General features: G+C 51.9%; 10 protein-coding genes across 10 annotated transcripts; 6 read left to right on the top strand and 4 right to left on the bottom strand.

Annotated features, from left to right (window-relative positions):
- Positions 1-800: 800 nt before the first annotated feature.
- NCS54_00743600 (Hypothetical protein) lies at positions 801-1,962 on the bottom strand (the record flags this gene model as incomplete). Its single annotated transcript, XM_053152864.1, has 4 exons — positions 801-1,327; positions 1,394-1,527; positions 1,588-1,780; positions 1,842-1,962. The coding sequence occupies 4 exons, from the start codon at positions 1,960-1,962 to the stop codon at positions 801-803; spliced, it is 975 nt and encodes a 324-aa protein (XP_053008839.1).
- Positions 1,963-2,522: 560 nt separating this feature from the next.
- On the bottom strand, positions 2,523-3,044 carry NCS54_00743500 (DUF2075 domain-containing protein; the record flags this gene model as incomplete). The annotated part of the gene is made up of 2 exons (XM_053152863.1): positions 2,523-2,864; positions 2,907-3,044. The coding sequence occupies 2 exons, from the start codon at positions 3,042-3,044 to the stop codon at positions 2,523-2,525; spliced, it is 480 nt and encodes a 159-aa protein (XP_053008838.1).
- Positions 3,045-3,418: 374 nt separating this feature from the next.
- On the top strand, positions 3,419-4,790 carry NCS54_00743400 (EHN domain-containing protein; the record flags this gene model as incomplete). Its single annotated transcript, XM_053152862.1, has 3 exons — positions 3,419-3,655; positions 3,715-4,572; positions 4,623-4,790. 3 exons carry the CDS (start codon positions 3,419-3,421, stop codon positions 4,788-4,790), a joined length of 1,263 nt encoding a protein of 420 aa, XP_053008837.1.
- Positions 4,791-5,145: 355 nt separating this feature from the next.
- NCS54_00743300 (Hypothetical protein) lies at positions 5,146-6,167 on the top strand (the record flags this gene model as incomplete). Its single annotated transcript, XM_053152861.1, has 4 exons — positions 5,146-5,211; positions 5,270-5,356; positions 5,423-5,578; positions 5,640-6,167. Exons 1-4 carry the CDS (start codon positions 5,176-5,178, stop codon positions 6,165-6,167), a joined length of 807 nt encoding a protein of 268 aa, XP_053008836.1. The 5' UTR covers positions 5,146-5,175.
- Positions 6,168-7,022: 855 nt separating this feature from the next.
- Positions 7,023-8,812, top strand: NCS54_00743200 (MFS domain-containing protein; the record flags this gene model as incomplete). Its single annotated transcript, XM_053152860.1, has 6 exons — positions 7,023-7,233; positions 7,286-7,457; positions 7,513-7,582; positions 7,641-8,314; positions 8,368-8,579; positions 8,631-8,812. The coding sequence occupies 6 exons, from the start codon at positions 7,023-7,025 to the stop codon at positions 8,810-8,812; spliced, it is 1,521 nt and encodes a 506-aa protein (XP_053008835.1).
- A 647-nt stretch (positions 8,813-9,459) lies between these two features.
- NCS54_00743100 (Hypothetical protein) lies at positions 9,460-11,175 on the bottom strand (the record flags this gene model as incomplete). Its single annotated transcript, XM_053152859.1, has 2 exons — positions 9,460-10,470; positions 10,522-11,175. 2 exons carry the CDS (start codon positions 11,173-11,175, stop codon positions 9,460-9,462), a joined length of 1,665 nt encoding a protein of 554 aa, XP_053008834.1.
- A 1,134-nt stretch (positions 11,176-12,309) lies between these two features.
- On the top strand, positions 12,310-12,654 carry NCS54_00743000 (DCTP pyrophosphatase 1; the record flags this gene model as incomplete). The annotated part of the gene is made up of 1 exon (XM_053152858.1): positions 12,310-12,654. Exon 1 carries the CDS (start codon positions 12,319-12,321, stop codon positions 12,652-12,654), a length of 336 nt encoding a protein of 111 aa, XP_053008833.1. The 5' UTR covers positions 12,310-12,318.
- Positions 12,655-12,993: 339 nt separating this feature from the next.
- On the top strand, positions 12,994-15,397 carry NCS54_00742900 (Hypothetical protein; the record flags this gene model as incomplete). Its single annotated transcript, XM_053152857.1, has 9 exons — positions 12,994-13,091; positions 13,149-13,177; positions 13,237-13,439; positions 13,495-14,247; positions 14,317-14,404; positions 14,469-14,795; positions 14,839-14,930; positions 14,985-15,043; positions 15,100-15,397. The coding sequence occupies 9 exons, from the start codon at positions 12,994-12,996 to the stop codon at positions 15,395-15,397; spliced, it is 1,947 nt and encodes a 648-aa protein (XP_053008832.1).
- A 162-nt stretch (positions 15,398-15,559) lies between these two features.
- Positions 15,560-16,848, bottom strand: NCS54_00742800 (PKS-ER domain-containing protein; the record flags this gene model as incomplete). Its single annotated transcript, XM_053152856.1, has 5 exons — positions 15,560-15,745; positions 15,800-16,170; positions 16,254-16,463; positions 16,512-16,646; positions 16,701-16,848. The coding sequence occupies 5 exons, from the start codon at positions 16,846-16,848 to the stop codon at positions 15,560-15,562; spliced, it is 1,050 nt and encodes a 349-aa protein (XP_053008831.1).
- Positions 16,849-17,679: 831 nt separating this feature from the next.
- On the top strand, positions 17,680-19,855 carry NCS54_00742700 (Zn(2)-C6 fungal-type domain-containing protein; the record flags this gene model as incomplete). Its single annotated transcript, XM_053152855.1, has 5 exons — positions 17,680-17,711; positions 17,765-18,411; positions 18,460-19,048; positions 19,100-19,466; positions 19,517-19,855. 5 exons carry the CDS (start codon positions 17,680-17,682, stop codon positions 19,853-19,855), a joined length of 1,974 nt encoding a protein of 657 aa, XP_053008830.1.
- Positions 19,856-19,893: the final 38 nt, after the last annotated feature.

Genomic DNA, 19,893 nt, shown 5'->3' with positions numbered 1-19,893 from the left:
CCGATCGTGGCGGGATGTCCGAGTCTGCTAATGGATGATTTCTCAGTGCACTACTCAGAAGCTCATCAGGTCTCTCGAGGTGGAAGTTTGTAGTAGAAAACTTGAAAATATGCCCAGACAGATCCTATATCTTCAAATTTACAGACGAGGCTCGCCTTTGAGTATCGTCAACAGTTGTAAAGGCAACAGCGTCTCGCACCTGGAACATGCCTCCTGACTTATCTGGATGCGGCGAAAACATGTGTCAACTCGGCGTCTCGACGTCTTCAAAGTCTATTGATTGAGGTTACGATGTTTTACGGGATTAGGTTTTAATACCGTCATGCATTAATGATTGTATTTTTTGCTGTTGTGGCTGGTGGTCTCTCGCGGACTTGTCATTGCAGTTGATAATAAAAAAGTGCAGATTAGCAGAGCTTCTTATAGATGGTACTATAAAATGCCTTTGTTATATATGTGCCCTCTTTGAAGTCAAGTCTCTAAATTTATTATTATTATTATCTGCAATGATGACAAGAAGCCATCAGTCACAACAGCAAAAGACACCGTTATCAATTCTCCAAATCTATGCCTGTCGCAGCAATTATATCCTCACTACCCAGACTGGTCTATTATCACCACCTTGTTCCTATTTATGGTGACGATGTCCTATTGTTCGGCGTTCCGTCAACTTCATGCGTCTGCGTCTGCGGGCCAACCTCATACGGCAATGGATGCGCGTCCGACCTAGCCCAACCTTGAGACTCGAGCCCAGTTGGGAGTTCAACCCTGTGGCTCTCGACTGCATCTGTAGAGTAAGGCTAGGGGCTGATGGGCGGTGGAATGCTTTCTGCTTGGTTCACCGGACTTTGAGGTGCCGGACTCGGCAGCTCGGATGCCCTCTTCGCAGCTGTATCATCTGAGAAACCCACCTGGAGGACGGAAACGTCGTTCTGTATGTCGCTTTCGGGGGTCCTTTTGGCGTTGGGGCGACTCCACGCAATAGTTGGTCGTGGAAGGGAGCTCATGGTATCCCTGAAGCTCCTCTTCGGCCCCGACTCTTGGCTATCTAGCTGAGGATGTCGCCTTCCCATGCGGAAACCGAGTATTAGGGCACCGGCAATCAGAGCGACGCCAGCGAGGGCTCCGACCACCGCGCCGGCGATAACGCCTGGCCTAGGTCCGCCCTTTCCTGTTTCACTTGGCCTCGTGTCATCGGTTTGGGTTTCTGAATCGCTCTCATCTATTGAGCTTGCAGAGGGGATCGTGGATACTGGGAACGTTGGGTTAGGATCGGTAATTGTGACTGTTATCGGTTCGCGGGAGCTGGTGGAACTCGCCGTCGTCCCTGCAAGGAGATCAGCTCAAAGATCCAAAGCTAGAGAAAGCCACGCCCTTGACGCCGTGCACCTACAGTCCGACGGGTGCTCCATAAAATAGCTAGACATGGGCTCTCTGGTAGCGCAGTAAATATGGTATGCGCGCGATGATATAAACCCTTCAGTGTAGGACGCATAGATGGTCGCTGTGACGCAAGAGCCAGTGAGGCTAGAAACACTGTCAGACACCAAGTTTTCAACGTTCAGGGGTAGATGTTTGAGGCGGTACCAAGTATAAGATCCAGATGGGTTAGCAGCACCTGATGTCCACCCGGTGTAGTAGACGGTGCTTCCACGGCATGATGTGTCGACTTCATGATATCCCTCTCCGGGGATGTAGCAGAACCCATACGTTTTCAGATCATCACTGTACGTGGTGGATGAGCTGTAACTCGCAGAGGGAGCACAACCCAGTACGCGATCTAATATGCTTGCGTCAACGGGGTGAACTGGGTTCAAGCGTTCTAGAGAGGTGTGTCGTACAGTTAGGGCCGTCATCGGCATAAGCAAACTCTTCACCGTCACTCGCCTGTGCTGTCGTCGTTGATATCAAGGCCTGAAAGGCCAGCGTCATGAAAGGAACAATCCTGCACCAGCGATCCATGGTGGTGAGAACCTGCGGATCGGCGTTTTGAGGAGAAATGAGCGCAGACCCCGGCAAAGCTGGGCTTTTAGAGCCCTCCCATTCTCCCTGCCAAGTATGCTTATGCCTGACAGCAACGCCGCGGCGTTGACATGGCATGTCGAGGATAGCAGGTTTAATTCAGCTGAGTCTTTCGGCTGTAAGGGTTGGTCAAGTTGATTGGCGAGGCGGCCTTGGCAAATACAATTTTGCATTCGCAGCGGAGCCTGATTTTGCTCTCTGTTGCACAAGAGGACCGCGTGACCCAATAGCGGCAGCCAGTTTGAGAATCAGGCTCGCGAGTATAGCTGTGGGCTGGGTAATTACTTCTGCATTCAGCCCCGTTCTGTACTAAGCCGGGCATTGGGGATATGCTTTTTAGCCTGGGCAACTTTCCTTTGTTTAGACGACAGATATCACCCATCGCCATGTGAAAATTGTTCATAAAGAAGAGATAGGCGAGCCTCTGGACAGGCAGCCTCTATGTCTCAACTCAGTTATCATTACTACCCGGGGAGAGACCATTAATCTGGTGCACAGTGTCACGAATGGAATGGAATGAAGCCCTTAAGATACTCCCACAACCCAGGATCGTAGGCGTACACATACATCCCCCGGATGCCGCGCGTCATAAGCACGGCATAGATCTGCGTGATGAATCCCAACAAGTCGTCGTCCGAGTAGGTCTTGCCGAGACCCGGGTTGTTCTCCTTACCCTTCTCAATGACTCTCACGTAGTTTAGATCGCAGCCTTGCACGGTGTGGATGGATCCTACTTCCTCGAGAGCGTTGCTGGACGAGATCCAATAGGTGGGTATGCTGTTCCAGCGGAGCTGAGTATCGCCGATCTCGATATCGAACGCCGTCTTGTCCTTCTTCGTCGTCTACTCCTATGCGTAGCCTGCAACTATGAGTGAAAGGCCCACCTCTGCATCGCGCTGAAAGATTTCGTCTCGTATGCGCGCGACGTAGTCAAAGTTGCGGAAGTCGTAGTCCCCGAAGTTGCGTCGCATCCGCGGGAGCTCGAGAGGATGAGGGTCGAGAATCCAGTGGACGTAAGACATAAAGTTAGATCCCGCTATCTGCGTCCGGAGTTGGAAGTGCCGCCTCGCCTACAGTACCTAGCTAGCAATCTACTAAAGTTGAACCTCTTGATTAGCAGGCCAAGTTTGGCAAGTTGCATGTCTGCCCCGATGGCTAATGCAAACGAGGCAAGTGGAAACGCTGATGGTGTGCATAGGTAAGGTGGATCCGAGCATTTAGTTAGTCACTTGCAAGCAGAAGCGCTCCCACTTTACATCCGACTAGCCTCGAGGCAGAAGGCAAGTCTGTACACCTGTCCAAACGTCATGTCATTTAAGGATCTAGCTGTCTCTCCCAGTGAAAATTGGTATTCTGCATTCTGGAGCTCTGAGAAACTGAAACATAAACCTCCATCATGTCTCGACTGTGTCTGCCATCGGAGCAAGAGCTGAAGCTCAACCAGCCCGTCCCCTTCTCGGTGCGTTTTGACAAGGATCTTGTTGAGACGACTCGACAGAAACTTGATTTGGCTCGCTACCCATCCGAACAGAGTGACTTTGGACCCAATAACTGGTCTCAGGGTGCCAAGGTCGCTCAAGTGCAGCGGCTCGCTCGGTACTGGAGAGACGAGTATAGTTGGGAGAAGCAGGAGGTGAGTGTTGAACGACGGTGATTCTTGAATGATTTGGCTGACTTTTCCCTCGTTACCAGAGATATATTAACGACGTGTTCAATCACTATCTGGTCAAGATCCAAGTGCCAGGCTATGGGCCCTTGGTTCTGCACTTTACGCATGCAAAGTCGACAAGCTCGAGTGCTATTCCGCTGCTATTCTCCCATGGCTGGCCAGGGTCTTTCATGGAAGCTTCCAAAGTCGTCGGCCGCCTCAGCAACCCGGAAAAGCCAACCGATCCGTCCTTCCACGTCGTTGCGCCTTCGATCCCAGGGTTTGGCTTCTCACCAGCCCCAGCCAAGTCGGGAGTTGGCCCTGAGATTACAGCGCGGGCCTTCAAGATTTTGATGGCGGATGTGCTTGGGTATAAATGGTTTGTTACGCAGGGGGGCGACTTTGGATCCTTCATCACGAGATCTGTGGCGATCCAGTTCCCAGAGGCTGTGCGTGCTCAGCATCTCAACATGTTCCCTGTGCCGCCCCCAACCCTGTGGTCAGCTCCACTGGCCTATCTCCGATGGTGTCTGTCAGGAGTCCTATACTCTGACTTTGAACACGAGGCGTTACGTGTCAGGAAAAACTTTGAGCTGGATCAGAGTGGATATCTGGAGCAGCAGAGAACAAGACCTCAGACGCTTGGCTTTGCTCTGGGTGATTCACCCATTGGTTTGCTGGCCTGGTTCGTCGAAAAGTTTCACGACTGGGTCCACGTTTCTGAAGCTTTTGGCCCCGAGACAATCATTACGCTTGTGGTGATGCACTGGATCCAAGGGGCAACGCCAGGTCTACGCTTCTATCGCGAAGCCTTTGGGTCACGACGAGAGGCCGAGAGGACTTTTGAGACGTACGTCGGTTGCCCTACCGGCGTGAGCATGTATGCCAAAGAGCAGCTCCATGTGAGTAAACCCAAACTGCGTGCCTTGGAATCGTGGCTGACTGATAGCAGTGTCCAAAGGATTGGGCACAGCAGGCTGCCAATATCCAGTATTGGAGGGAATATGGAACTGGAGGCCATTTCTCGTCCCTCGAGTGCCCCGGCCTTTTTGTTCAAGACATGAGAACGTTTTTCTCTTCCGACTCGGTCAAGAAGTCTATCAAGAAGATGCAGTCATAGTACCTGGATCAAGATGGGCCATTTTACTGAACTACCTTCATTTCATGTGTTTGGGTCATCGAGAATAGTGTCAAGTAGCTTCAGAGTTAGACCTGAACGTCGCTGTGGTAGATATACGTGATGAGTTTCCAACACGTCTTATCATTACTGGCTGGCGCTTCCGATTGCAGTTTGCGCTTTCGGGCCTTTTTGGCACGACGAGGGAGGTGTAAGCGCCGGCCGGGAGTCTCCGCCGACGTCATCACAGCGCGGTCCTTGGAGGCGACGATCCTGCGGGTAAGGATGACAAATGCTCGACTTGCTCGTCTTCAAAACCCTCATTTTTGATATTGACTTGATTCATTTTCCAACCAAGCCCTTTGCTCTTTTGACAGACATTTCGACCATGATGGATTCCTTGAGAGGACAGACTGCCTTTATCGTTCGTCGTCACTTCACCATGTTCCACTACCGCGACCGTCTGCTAATCATCCGACTAGACTGGAGCTTCTATGGGCATTGGTGAAGCCACAGCCAAGCTTCTGGCTGAGCATGGCGTCAACATTGCTCTGGTATCCCGCAGCAAGGTGAGCGGAAACATGACTCGTTGACATTTTTGTTCGCACATGCTCAACAGCATCTGTCGCGTCAAGGATAAACTTGAAAACGTGCGAAACGAAATCACTGCCAAGTTTCCCGACGTCAAGGTTGCCGCCTACCCAGTCGACATCCAGGATCAAAACCAGGTCGAGAATGCTGTCAAGGCAGCTATCTCTGACCTTGGTCAGATTGATATTCTTATCAACAATGTCAGTACCGTCTATCCCTTGGGAAACGTGCTTGACAAGTCCAATGCTAAAGACATGGAAGGCTGGCCTCGCCCTCGGCGCTCCTGCTAGGTTTTGGGAACTCCCCATTGATCAAGTTGCCCAGATGTCAGGCACAAACATCAATGGCGTGATGTTTACCACGCACGCAGTGCTAAACCTTTCCATGTGGCCGAGAAAGAAGGGGACCATTCTTAATGTGTCTTCTGTAACCGGACTAGAGTGTCCACCGTTCAACGGCGAGGCAGTTTATCATGCCTCGAAAGCCTTCCTCGAGGGCTTTACTAATAGCCTCCGCATGGAAACAGCAGGCTCTGATATACGTGTCTTGACATTACGACCTGGCTGCGTGGACACGCACTTTCATCTCCAGAGGGTCAAGTATGACCAAGGTGCCATGGATGAGTTCTTTGAGGGATACGAGCCGCTTGCTGCTGAAGACCTTGCGCAGACGGTGTTGTACATGTTGAGCCTGCCGAGCCGCATATCTATCAAGGCACTTGATTGCGTGCCCACGGCACAGCGTTCTCTAACGCGATTTGATCGGGAATGGAATTCTCGTCAAGAATAATTCCACGTTGCTGACGTAGTAAATACACTGGCATCTGGGGCTGTACATTTCATTCTCCAACGTGATTGACTATAACACCGCACACCGTAAAAAGTTGACCTACCAGGGAAGTTGCCAATAGCAACCCCCGCTGTCAAAGGCCAGCTAGCGAAACTGATTATGACTAACCTATCTCTGGTGCTGATGTGCATCTCCCTATTATTGATCTTGGGTCGAATACGACGCTCGAAGTGGAGGATCATGGTGTGTGATGTTGGTGTTGAGTTAGCGAAAGTCAGGAATTTTGGCAAGCAACGCTACAAGCAATTTACCCAGGTCGGATAAAGCCAGGGGAGGCTCACACTTCTCTTTTCAGCCTACGCATAACCAACCACACTTTATCGTGAGATTTTACTGTAAGCATAAACGCCCACGGCTGGGTTATTTCCGTTGGATTGCTCGGAAGCCAACCCCACCGCTTCTTCGGCCCCTTACCAAGCATAAACGCCTAGAGTCATCTTGTTACTCTCATTTTGAGAATGGCCTTGGCACAAGACACTGGCAACCCGAAGCGCGCACGAGGTGTCCTAGCGCCACTCTAACAAGATCTCGGCACGATTCGCCCGTATCCGGCATCTGCATACGCGAGACCTGGGACAAGCTCGATTCTGGGGTAGATTAGCTCGCAGCCACATGGAGACCCCACGGGGATGGAGAGTGTTGATGCTACCGTTTGGCACGACTCAGGGCCACAGAGCCATTTGTATATAACCTCGTCGTGCATGGCCCTTGATCGCAAAAGAAACAATCACTCATCTCTGGCACACATCTCCATATTAAATCGTCGACCAATTCACCTCTACTCTTTCCTTCACCATGCGCTCTTGGCTAGGCAGGGGCAAAAGCCTCCAATTCGGCATCACCGTCTGCTGTCTCGCCGCCTTCATCCTCTTTGGCTACGAGCAAGGCGTCTTTGGGCCCATCTTGCAGAACGAGGACTGGCTTGAGCTCTTCAACAGACCCAGTGACTCGCAGACTGGCATTATTGTCGCCTGCTATAACCTGGGATGTATGGTTGGTTGTGTTAGTGAGTCATGGTCGTAGCGAGGAGCCCGGGTTCGTGACTGACATCCTTATAGTTGCTTTCGTCGTGGGTGAAAAGACTGGCAGACGTCGTGCCATCTGGATTGCCATGACCTTTGTTGTGATTGGCACTACACTGCAGACCACTTCATTCCATGTGGCACATCTCGTTATTGGCAGAATCATCACTGGAGTTGGTACTGGGCTGAAGACTGCGACCGTTCCCATGTAAGAGGACGCCAATATTTGTCCTCTACCACCTTGATCTGACATTGAACCATAGGTACCAGTCCGAGCTCTGTACACCCACATCTCGTGGCCGTCTCGTGAGCGCCGAGGTCCTGTTTGTTGGTGTACGTCATGATACCTTGTCAAACCTTTTGCCTCAGGCCCATACTAATACCTCCCCAGGTCGGCATCGTTTTTGCATACTGGTTCAACTTTGGTATGAGTTTCGTGGGCGGCCCAATCGCCTGGCGCCTGCCCATTGCCCTGCAAGCTCTCTTTGCAATTCTCGTCATCATCTTGGTCTTCGCCCTACCAGAATCTCCGCGCTGGCTCTTCAACCATGGCCGCGAAGCCGAAGCCATCGAAACACTTTGCGCCGTCTACGACATGCAGCCCACCGACGAGTTCATCCAGTCTGAGCGAACAGCTATCCTCCAAGCCATCGAGGCTGAGACCGGAGGCACCATCTTCAAGCGGGATAAGAACCGAACGGGCTACCGCGTCTTCCTCGCCTGGTTAATCCAGCTTGTAAATCAAATCAGTGGTATCAACATGGTCGTATATTACATCCCAACTGTCTTGGAAGAGAACGTGGGCATGACGGTTCAGAGGAGCCAGATCATCGGTGGCTGCATTAACATGATGTTCATGTTTGGCAGCATCTTACCTTCTCTGGCTCTGGACCGCATGGGACGGCGAAAGACAATGCTGTGGGGCTGCTTCGGTCTCGGAACCTGCATGCTTTTGATCTCTGCTTTGTTATCTCAGTCGGAGGGGGGTAAGACGGATCGAGGTCTATCCTTTGCGTCTGCGTCGGTGGCATTCTTCTTTCTTTATCAGCTCATCTTTGGCATGTCGTAAGTTCCTTCTTCTGCCGTACATGACTTGGTCAAAGTGGCTAATTATCTAGTGTCAACTGTGTCCCCTGGGTCTATGTCCCTGAGCTTCTCCCCCTTGAGGCTCGAACCAAAGGTTCAGCCATCGGCATAAGCAGTAACTGGCTTTGGAATTTTACAGTAGTCCTTATCACACCCGTGATAGTGCGAAGACTGCAGTGGAAGGCCTACCTGATATTCATGGCGACGAACTATGCCTTTATCCCCATGATTTACTTCCTCTTCCGTATGTCTCGACATTCCATGACTGCGAGAGTTTGCTGACTTTTGGGACTAGCCGAGACAAGCAACTTGAGACTTGAAGACATTGATCAGATCTTTTCGACTGGCGGTGACCCTGTAAAGGTGGCCAGGAAGATCAAGGCTGATGCTCGAACCGGTACCGCCCTGGAGGCTGAGGTGGGAAACGAGTCCAAGGACGCTGGGGAGATTGAGACGGTGGAGAAGGCAAATGTTTAGCATCGGAGCCCAGACATCTCACTCTGTTCAAGTGAAGCATCATTATGGCAGGATCCTTGGTTGAGCAAGTCTGTGTAAGATACTCCGCACACGAGGCGCTGTTGTACCCGTAAGACCAATGAGAGCATCATAGGGGTTAGGTAGTTACAAGAATGAACCAGTGGCATGAGATTTTAGGAGCCTTTCTTTTGTTCAGTGCAGGCAATATACCCATTCGACACCCATTTTTATTAGAAGTGAGGGTTCGTAAATTTAGCTTCAGCAAGACCTCCAACTGCTCATCGCACATGCATCAACTTTTGGGAGCTGGGAAACAATGATTGAATGGTACTTGGACATGGATGAGTCGAAAATGAAAGTGACAAAAGAGGTAAGGGAGGTAGTTGCGGTGTTTTGTAGCATTGGACTTTGATGCTGCCATGTGTTTATTAGTGTGTTCTTTGATTGTGTGTACGGCAGAGACGTCAATGAAAAACAAGAATAAGAGGTGGTGGCATCACTTGGGAACTGCGTATGGAGCTGTTACGTCAAGCATCTTATTTTATGTCCAAGGTCAGGAGCCAGTAGATAGAATGCCATGATGGCATGCTTTTTATAAATAGGTAGTTACATTGGGTCTATCGCACCGATGATGACTACACCACGTCCTACCCAGACCGTAACAGTGATCCAACGCTTTGCAAGAGTTCTTTGACAAGCTTCAGAGAGTTGTCAACATCCTTGGCGCACCCCACTGCAGCAGAGCCCAACCCGACAGCTAGCAGCGTACTCAAGACAACTTTGGAACTCGACCCCCCGGGGGTTTCAACCCTACGGACTTCAAAATCAGACCAGCGTGGGAATATCGTGCGCAACCAGTACAGAAACATGGGGTCTGGGTAGATGAAGGTGTTCTTCTTCGTCTTGGGATCCATCCACCAGCTCTGGCAGCCACTGTTGAAGACAAGGTTCTTGAGCTTCTTATGCACCCAGGCTAGATCGCGACGCTGGGCTTCGGGCTTGACCATGATGGAGGCCGCAGGGTGCCGGCCGGTGAGCACATGCCGCAGTAGGCGGCAGGTGTAGTTGATCTGGCACTCGGAGTGGAAGATGACCGAGTGTTGACCCGTGGCGGCGTTGGGCCCGTAGAGGATGAAGAAGTTGGGGAAGCCCGTGACAACTGTCCCCTTGTAGGCTTCAGCACCGCCTGAGGCGTCCCAAGCCTCGTGGAGGTCTTGACCGTTCTCGCCCTTGACGCGGATTGGGTGAAGCCACTTCTGGGTCGTGAAGCCAGTGGCAAAGATGATGGCGTCTGCCTGGTACTCGACACCGCTCTCTGTCTCGACGTGGTGAGGGCCGATCTTGGTGACCCGGTCCTTGGCCAAGAGCATGTTTGGTGAGTGCAGAGCGGCCAGGTAGGTCGCTGTGTTGACCCTGCGCTTGCAGCCAGGTTCGTAGTCGGGCCTCAAGACTTGTCGATACTGCGGCGGAGCATCATTCTCGATGTACGAGTTGGTGGTGTCACGGATCTTTTGTCTCATGCGGGCGCCGTCTTTGGTCATGGGGAAGGAGTAGAAGACTTTCTCAAGGTCCCAGGCGAGGAGGATGCGGTACATGCGAGCCGCGAGTGGGACATACTTCATGGTGAGCTTGAAGGTGTTTGAGTAGGTTGGGTTTCCCTAGAAAATGTGTTAGTTTGGACATGTCGTGAGCCGATCAAGTATACATACTCTCTTTGTCCACCAGTGAGCACTCTTGACCAGTTGAGTCACTTTCCCCTTGGGACCAACGTCCTTGACAAGCTCTGGCACGAACTGGGTTGCAGAGGCACCGTTCCCCAGGACTACAATGTTCTTGTTCTTGACCTCGATGGAATCATCCCATCGAGCGCTGTGAAACATTTTGCCCTGGAAGGACTCGGCGCCCTCAAGCTCGGGGATGTAAGGGCGGTCCAGGGTTCCAACGGCGCTCACGACGACTGGCGCCTCCTTGACGAATTGCTCACCAGACTGCGTATCCTCAAACATGCACACCCACAGCGAACGCGCAGCGTCCCAGACCAGATCCATGCACATGGCGTTGAATCGACAATGGGGCAGAATGTCGAATTTTTCAGCAACAGACATGAAGTACTCGTGGAGTTCATCACGGCCAGGATACGTAGTCGTCCAATTGGGGTTCAAGGCGAAGCTGTACGAGTAGAAGTGGCTGGGGATGTCGCAGGCGCACGCGGGATAGCGGTTGTGCCACCAGGTGCCGCCAATGTTGTCCGACTTTTCGTAGATGGTGAAGTTGGCGTGTCCAAGGAAACGCTTGAGCTGGACGGCCATGCCTAGGCCCGAGACGCCAGCGCCAATGATGATGACCTCTTTCGACGGGGCCATGTTGTAGGTTGAGATTTGCCGTTGGAGAGATGAGGTTGTCTACACTTTCGAAGCCCTTTTACGTTGGCGGTATGGTCCTTTTATAGAATCCCTGCGCATCTTGAATGTCCCGTCTGATGGCGAGGACGCAATCCAGGATTTCCCCCTGGGGAAGAAGGCCCATGCTCTCGATTGATCTGGGGAAAGTTGGCTATCATGACCTACAGCGTCTACACTTTCCGGCGAAGAAGAGCACAGACAAGCCCATCTCCGGTAATTCCGCCTCTCCATACTGACAGCCCAATATTTCCAAGTTTCATATCCGCCGTGCTTGGCATGGCGATGGCTGACGCAGACGAGGCAAGCCGAAACGCTCATGGGGCGTAATATGGATCCGAGCGTTCAGCCACTTGCAAGTAGAAGCGCGCTCTCACTTTTACCCAGCTGGCCATGAAATAAAAGGCATGTGAAACGTCATTTAAGACTCTTGCTGTCTTGACAACTCTAAACCGATGTTTGGCATTCCGGAGTTGTCGAGCAACTTACAAAAAAAAACCTCTATCATGTCTCAACTATGTCTGCCATCTGCCACAACACCACCAAACTCGCAGACGAAACTTAGACACGGCAAAATCTATTTCCGTTCTAGAACCGCTCTAAGCTGAGTTGATGCTGGGGGACCCAGAGAGAGCTTAGGTTGAGGCGGTGAGCTTGGCCAGAGGTGCCTGCGTAGGCCCCAGCCACTCTTATCTATACTCGGATACTCCTTAAAGGGTCTCTATATCTCGCTTGTGTGAACCTCTGTCTCGAGAGGCCTGAGGCGAAATGGACTGCTCCGTGAACAAGGTGGAACATGAGCAGTACCCTTTAAGTGGACATTGAGGACCTAGAAGCCAGGACTCGTGCAGGCTACGAATAACCGAACGCCACGTAAAGGGCTGTCCCACAGAAAATTCTCGCAATTCGAGATGCAACCATATACTCTTGAATGGCAGCCGAACCGCGTTACCGCATACTGATTCCTTTTTTGACCTTGATCATTATTTCAAAACCCGACCAAGGGCTAACCGAGGTGTAATTGTAAAGTCATGACCTGCGAGGACGACGTTTAAAACAGTGCGCTTACAAGTATAATGGCACAGGCTCGCACCACTTGTTTTCACCATGGTTAACAAGGAAGTCCACGACGCACTCGCGGCCTTTGTCGCCGAGCGAGACTGGGCACAGTTCCATACGCCCGAGAACCTCGCCAAGAGCGTCTCTATCGAAGCAGCCGAACTCCTCGAGTGCTACCAATGGAACGCCGAAGCTGACCCCAAGCGCGTCCGCGAAGAGCTCGCCGACGTCCTGACCTACTGTCTCCTCCTCGCCGACCGGATCGGGGTGGACCCGGCGCAAATCGTGTTGGAGAAGCTCGAAGTGACGAAAAAGAAGTACCCTGTTGACAAAGCCAAAGGCAGCAGCAAGAAGTATGACCAACTTGAGGATCGCTCGGCTTGACTTGCCCAAGGATGCCGTCATGCCGTGGAGGGTGAGGGACAGCTACGTTGGGGGGTCACTTAATGGTGGTGCATGTCACGAGTCAGTTGGGCATGTGGAAGCGCTGGACAAGTGGGGACGGCAAGAGGAGACGCTCAGTCTAGACTTGTCTAGGTTCTCTATTATCACCTCATCATATCACAGACCTCTCCCCGCAAGCGAAATTCCATCTCTGGCACGGGGTCGCTCGTGCAGTTACCCGAAGCAAGTAGAGGCAGAAGGGGGAAAACTGTAAATTCTAACCGCTCCTCGAGCTTTCGACTCGTCACCCAAACCTGGCCAACCTTGACTGTCTTGCCAATGCCTGGCCAAGCTGAGACCCATGGATCCATCAGCTCACCAGAGGTAGTCTCTAGAGAGCGAAAGAGGAGGAAGCATTGCCGTTCTCGAGCAGGCTGGTGCGTACAGTTTCTGTGCTCGGGCCTGGATGACGGATAGCTGACTTGCAGAACAAGTCTTCCCTGTCGTAGACGAAGGCGCAGATGTGAGTCAGAATCGTGCCAATACTCCCCGTCCACAAGTTCTGACAATCAGGACGTGCAGGTGACGGGGGTCGTCCCACTTGTCGGGAATGCCACATACGGCACGATCAATGTTTTTGGGGCCTCAAGGTCTCTTTCCATCCGTCCAGGTCACTCCAGCTCTCTTCAGAACATGTCGCTGCCCTCGTGGCTGTCGATAGGCAAAGGCGAGAGGCTCGAACCGACGCGACTGAAGCTGCTGAACCTGCTTCCCCAACGCTCGTTGTGAGTCTCCCTCCGATATCAAGGGGCTACTTATTGACATGCCTTGCTTTCCAAGATTATAGATGATACGGATGACATTGTTCAGTCTTATAGAAGAGATGATGCTCAGTCACCCGAGGATGATTCTGACTGCCATGTCGAACAGGATGCTGGTTCCGAGCACTTCCAGGGCGCCTCAGACCTCATACCAGGAGCCACACAGCCTTACCCAGGCTATCCAGATAATGGAGGAGGTGAGATTTACGTCGAGGAATCAGGGCACGATAGCTTCAACGACGACACTGTTGCTCCGGCTGAGGCTATTCATCCCTTCCATGTCGCAGAGCCTCCGGAGCTTCCCTCAGGAATCTTCAGAACGCCCTTCATATCTGATCTTTTCTTACATGGCTCTCCCATTGCTCCCTTCTCCCTCGGACAAGCTTTCTCCCGCGGTGCTCCCCCGGAGCCTGAACCTCGGTTCCCCATCTCGCAGCGGATGAAGGCTGGCCTCATCTCCAACTACATAAGGGAGACTGCCACGTGGTGTGAGACGACGGACTCTGACATGCACTTTTCTGTGCGAAGCGTTCATCGCATGATGGAGTCTACGCCCTTTGTTGCTGCGGCCATGTCTCTGGCTTCCCGTCAGCTTGACAGCTTGCGGGCACGCCCTAGACAAATCACGCTCGAGCTGTATCAGTACACTGTTCGTCTTCTTCTCAGCCATGATCCTGCTGTTGATGGGTCATCCATCTTGGCAACGTGCACCTTGCTTTGTGTCTACGAGATGATGGCATCAACTGTGGCCGAGTGGCGGCGTCACCTTCAGGTGAGTGGCTACACACTGGCTTGGCGGTCTATTTATCGTGCAAAGGCTGACATCACGATCTACTTGAAGGGATGTGCCGGTTTATTGCGGATGCGGAAGTGGAACGGTAACAGTGCGGGCATAGTCAAGACGTGTTTCTGGGCATTTGCAAGGATAGGTCTGCTGTCCCATGGACTCACGATGCGGATCCTGGAAACACCTGCTAACAATTGACTGAGCAGACGTGTGGGCTGCATTCATCTTGGACCAAACAACGCTCATCCCCACCGACTCGTGGGTTGAAGAGGACTCACTTACGGTAGTTGCTGCCAGGGGCAACACGGATGACTACTGTAACTTTTCCATCCTCATATTTGCAAGAATCATCAACCTCCTCAACGCAAGCGGTGACTCTTCGTCAGCCGAGTTGAGGGAAAAGGCACAGGCGTCGTGGGAAGAGCTTCAACGGTGGAGGCGCTGGCGTCAACAGAGTGCTAAGCCGCTGATGAGAGTGGATGCGGGAAACAAGAATCCTTTTCCAACCATTGTCTTTGCATCATCTGCATCGAGTAGGTCATTCACTGTGTGAGTTTCAAGGCTGATTGGAGGTAGTATGTGGGAATACCTTCTACCATACTGGCTCAATCCTCCTGCTGCAGAGCGGATTGGTCCCGGACACTTCTTCAGTCGATGAAAAACGGGTGGTAAGATACGAAGCAGGTCCGGGTGAATGCGAATGAAGGGTTAACCATCTCTAGCGCGATCCTGTATGGCATGCTCGTGAACTTGGAGGCATCTCCATCAGCAATCCATCACAGTAAGTCCTGATCCCGCACAGCTCCTAGTTTATTTCAAGTCACTGACAGAACTAAGCGCCAACTGGGTGAACCATCTTCAACCATTGTATATTGCTGGGAGGGTGTTTGGCCCCCGCAGCAAAGCCCCTCGTTCTGCCCAGCATCAAAGTGGCCGCATGCATGCTCCTGTTGAAGCCAGCTCCCCATCCGCAGATGAATCAACAGATGATGGAGATGGGATGGCGGAGGTTTCCGAGTTTCCTGCGGAAAAGATGGCACTCCTGAAGCATCTTGCCAAGATTGAGAGGGAGACGGGGTGGAAGACGTCGGATCGGGCAAGAGAGTTGAGGATCCTCTGGGGTTTGGAGAATTAATCATGATGGGCTGGGCTTTTCTGACACGTCATGGTATTGTATTCTCTCTGAACTGTCCTATAAGTCGAGCCAAGGACCAACCCAAAGGCATCTAGTGTTTGTGTCGCCCCCCAGCCGGCTCATGCCTCATTCAATACCATGCTCTATTTGATGGTGGCCAGCCTAGAGTTTGTAGACAATCTTGTAGTTGGAGATGCTGCCATCACGATACTCCTGAAATCCCTCCGACACACCGTTTAGGCCCTTTCCACAAATCTTGGGTGTGTTGGGCTTGATCTCGCCCGATGATAGGAGATCCGGTAACTTCTGAAACCACTCAGAAGCCAAGTTGTGGTCTGCCTTGTTGGGCTATCAAAGTTATTAGTCTTTCAAGTTCTGCAAGCTGGGCACAAGACGGCTCACGGGCCAGTAAAAGGTTCCGTAACGGTGTTCCTTCAGGAAGGCTGTCCAGACGAGAACGTCTGTTACCTTGGTGTCCTTGGACACATCTTGTGTATTTGCCTTGCCAGGGCGGACTGTGCACAGGACGCCATTGGGGTGACTGATGGCTCGAGAAGCCGTTCCGGAAGAAGTCTCACTCCCAATGGTATCAAACACGTAGCGGAGCTGAGGGGCTGCCCCTCGAATCTTATCGACTACTTGCGGATCCCGGTAGTCAAAGACATGTTTCACTCCATAAGACTTGACGAGACCGTGATGTTTCTGGCTGCAAGTCGTGATGACTTCTAACCCATACAGCCTAGCGATTTGGATAGCGTAGAGGCCGACACTTGCTGGAGGTGGTATTAGCTGCTGGTGGAAGCGTCAAGCACCATCTGGATACTGGCTAGAAGAATGAGCACAAAAGAGAACTCACAGCTACCACCCCAAATGAGAACCGCGGTATTTTCGGCGGCACTGGCATCGATGGCTAGACAGTCCTCAGAGAACAAACTGAGCAAGGCTGTGGTCGATGCAAGAGGCAGTGTGGCAGCCTCTGCTGGGGCCAGACCTGGAGGAACCGGGAAGCAAATCCGCGAGTCTGCAAGAGTATACTCGCTGTAACCTCCAAGCCCCTTAGTTTCGCCTAACTCGGGTCAGTCTTGGGCCCACGGGGAACTGCAAGAAGACACACCTCCCCAGATCAGACCAGCAACGACGGTCCCTTTGGCGATACCGGTCACGTTGGTCCCTGTTTCCTCAACGACGCCGACAAAGTCGCATCCGAGAACAGCACCGTCGCCAAAAGCATTGCTGTCAAAGGACTGGACTACACGAGACTAAGTCAATTGACCATAGGGCATATAGGAAGGGCACGCTGTACCATCGGTCGGGTTTTGGGCTACATGAGATACCTTGACTAGAACTTGGTGGTCTCCAGGCTTGGGCGTAGGAAGTGACTCTTTGATCAGTCTCGGAGTGTCGTTGGAGGTCTTGACAACCAAAGCGTCCATTCGGGCAGGGGGAGACATTGCGTAGGTATAATGGATAGGTTTGACGACTTGGCTTGAGAAGAACAAAATCAGACAAAGATAAATGCGATGCTTGATGATGTGATCCTGCCTTTGCATGACAGAACCATTAAATACCTGTGTTTGCTTATAAAGCCGGTCACCGAAGTTTGTTCAAGGGAACATGTAAACGCTGTGCCATGGTCCATGGCAAGTCTAAGCGCCCCTGGTTTAAGGTGGGTGACGTACCTAGATGGTTCCTACCTACTTTTAGCGGTTCTCTGTAGGGTAGGTAATCTGACCGTTCTTAAACGATCATCTATTCCACTGTCTGAGAGCCTCCATTCAAACTGGTTCAACAAGGTGATGCCAAGATTATCATGACATCTCCTCAACTCCAGGGTAAGCAGTGCAACCATAAAGCCTTAACAGTCTGGCCACTAAAGACTGCCCATGACAGGCGCTAATTGTTAGGGGACTAACACTTGGGCCAATCCTTAGAGGCAATTTGGGTTCCCTGGGGCGACTATCGTATTGTCATTGAGATTTATTACTAAAATCTGGTTAACGTAAAAACTGTGGAGATCAGTAGCACTTTTATCCTGTATGTCATTTTATCGATGACAACCTCACTCGCATCTGTGGTCCATCAAAGAGAGGATCAATCGGCCGATTTGTTAAACTGCCCGATGTCAGACGCGTCGCAAGGGCGCGACTGACTAGTCCGACATCCGCGACGTCCGCGATGGAGTTTTTGGTGTCTGAATTTTTTAAACTAACCTCCGGCTTTCGGAACTCGGATCTGACACACAAAAAAAAAAGTTTCCCTCCTTCAAAGCCGAAGCCGTAACGATGCGCTCCAGTCTATCATGCGACCATTGCCGGTGAGTCCCGCGTCATGGGCCCAGATGAGATCTAACAGATACGCGGCGTGAAGAAAGGCCAAGATCAAGTGTGTCAATGAGGGGACTGCGCCTTGTCAGAAGTGTCTGAAGCTGGGGAACTCGGGGTGCGAGCTTTCTCGGCCGCAGGCTAGATCGGCAAAGAAGATTGCTGCGAGAGCTCAGAGGGCGACACCGGAGCTTACTCCGAGAGCGGATCATGTTTCGACGGTTGCGAGTACGCCCGATGTTACGCGACAGGATCCCATTAGACCGCCTAGGCCGAGTCCTTCCTTGTCGAGGAGGACGGTCTCGAGCTGGGGACAGGAACCCGTTGATGAGCATCTCGCGAGATTACCGATAGGTGTCGTTCTGAAGGCTCTGAACATTTTCACGGCCAAATTCCCCGAGCTGAGGATACTACAACCATCAGCATTCGTCAAAGAGTATCAGTCTGGTCGGTCAAGAGAAAGCAAGGTACTTCTGGCGACTATCCTTGCCATAACGAGGAAGCAATCATCGATATGCAGTGGGGAATGGCTTCATCGGTTACGCAGTAGTGACTGCTACGCGTCGTACGCCTGGAGCGTCCTGTCGAATCTCATTCTCCTACCGCCGAATGTTCAGGTCGTTCAGGCGCTCCTCATCTTGACCCTCTACGAGTGGGGTGTACGAGAGTTTCATAAAGCATGGATGCACTGTGGTAGGTACTCCGAAGCTCTTCTATGATCATGGTACTGATATCATATAGGCATGGCTATCCGCATCATGCAGTCCCTCCACAGCTCCCGCATCTCTCCCCACGCCCTGGACATCTCACAGAACAACGACATGGACGAGCTCGCCGTGGTAGTCGAGACTCGGACATACTGGGCTTGCTTCATCATGGACTGCACCATCAACTCTGGGACCTACAATCCGCGCATGCTCCCCATGCCCGAGATGCAGAAGCTCAAGGTCCCTCGACCGCCAAACTTTTTCGACTTTGCTTTTGGATCTGACGGGGCGTCGCTGAGTCAAAACTTGACGGCTAATCATTCTGATCCGTCTGGTAACCTCGATCTCGCGCAGAGCTTTGAGACGATTGTTCTTGGGTTTGATATTTATGCTCAAGCCATGGCGTTTGTCTTTAATAACGGTCGGTGTGCTCCTGGAATGTGTGCACCGGAGAATTGCCCCTGGGTGCCGGGCTCGCTCTGGTCCAACTGCAGAAACCGACTCGAAGAGTGGAGGGGGAGCCAGCACCACAGGTTGCATTACCCAAGACACAGCGTTGCAGTTCACATGACTCTAGGGCATGGAGAGTCTTTCATATACCTGAATATGCTTTACTATCTAAGGTGAGTAGTACACCGTAGCTCGATGCTGCTTTGACTCACAACATCGAACAGTACCATCATGCTTCACCGCGAGTACTTCCCCTTCCTACCAACCGCCGAATCCACACCCCAAGGCCCCATACACCCTCCTCTTCTTGAGGCAGAAGCCCCGCCAGGATGGTGGGAGGACAGCGCCAAAGAACTGTACGGGGCAGCCGAGCAGATTGCTTGCCTACTGCAAGAGGCGTCCGAATGCGGCATACCTCTGATGACGCCCTTTTCCGGCTTCTGCGCCTTTACCGCGTGCTTTCTCAACTTGTACATCTTTAGGTTCCCAAAGATGAATCTTGGTAGAAGTCCGAGGGCGGAGCAGTTGATGAATTGGGGGTTGGAATACTTGGAGGAGTTTCAGAATGCTTGGGAGTTGGCCGGTGGTTGGGTACGGGCACTTCAAATCTCGAGTTTGCTAATCGGAGCTAACATTAGCAGATTAAAACAATCCAAAACTCTTCACTCTTGTATAAGAGCGCCACCGAGGATAGCGGAAGGTTTCGGGGAAGATCGAGAGCCGACTTTGAGACTCTACACCAATCCATCCACGAGTACCGCATCGTTGATCGATCTGACTTGCATTTACAGCAAATTCGTCGTGCTGATAGGAATTCTTCGAGAGAGAACGAAAATGACGAGAGAGTAGGGAGAGAACAAGCTCAAGTTCCCATAGGCATGAATCCGGCGGGCAACCCGGCATTCTTGGACCCTTTTCCGAATTGGTGGTCAATGTTGCAGGAGGTGGAATTCGCCGAGATTAGCAGCATGATGAATTGAAATGAATGCATTATTCTCGCTAATTATGTCAATCTAAC

The sequence above is a fragment of the Fusarium falciforme genome, chromosome 5, assembly GCF_026873545.1.
Source record: "Fusarium falciforme chromosome 5, complete sequence".
NCBI classification, from domain to species: Eukaryota; Fungi; Ascomycota; class Sordariomycetes; order Hypocreales; family Nectriaceae; genus Fusarium; species Fusarium falciforme.
This window is presented reverse-complemented; position numbering and strand designations above follow the sequence as displayed.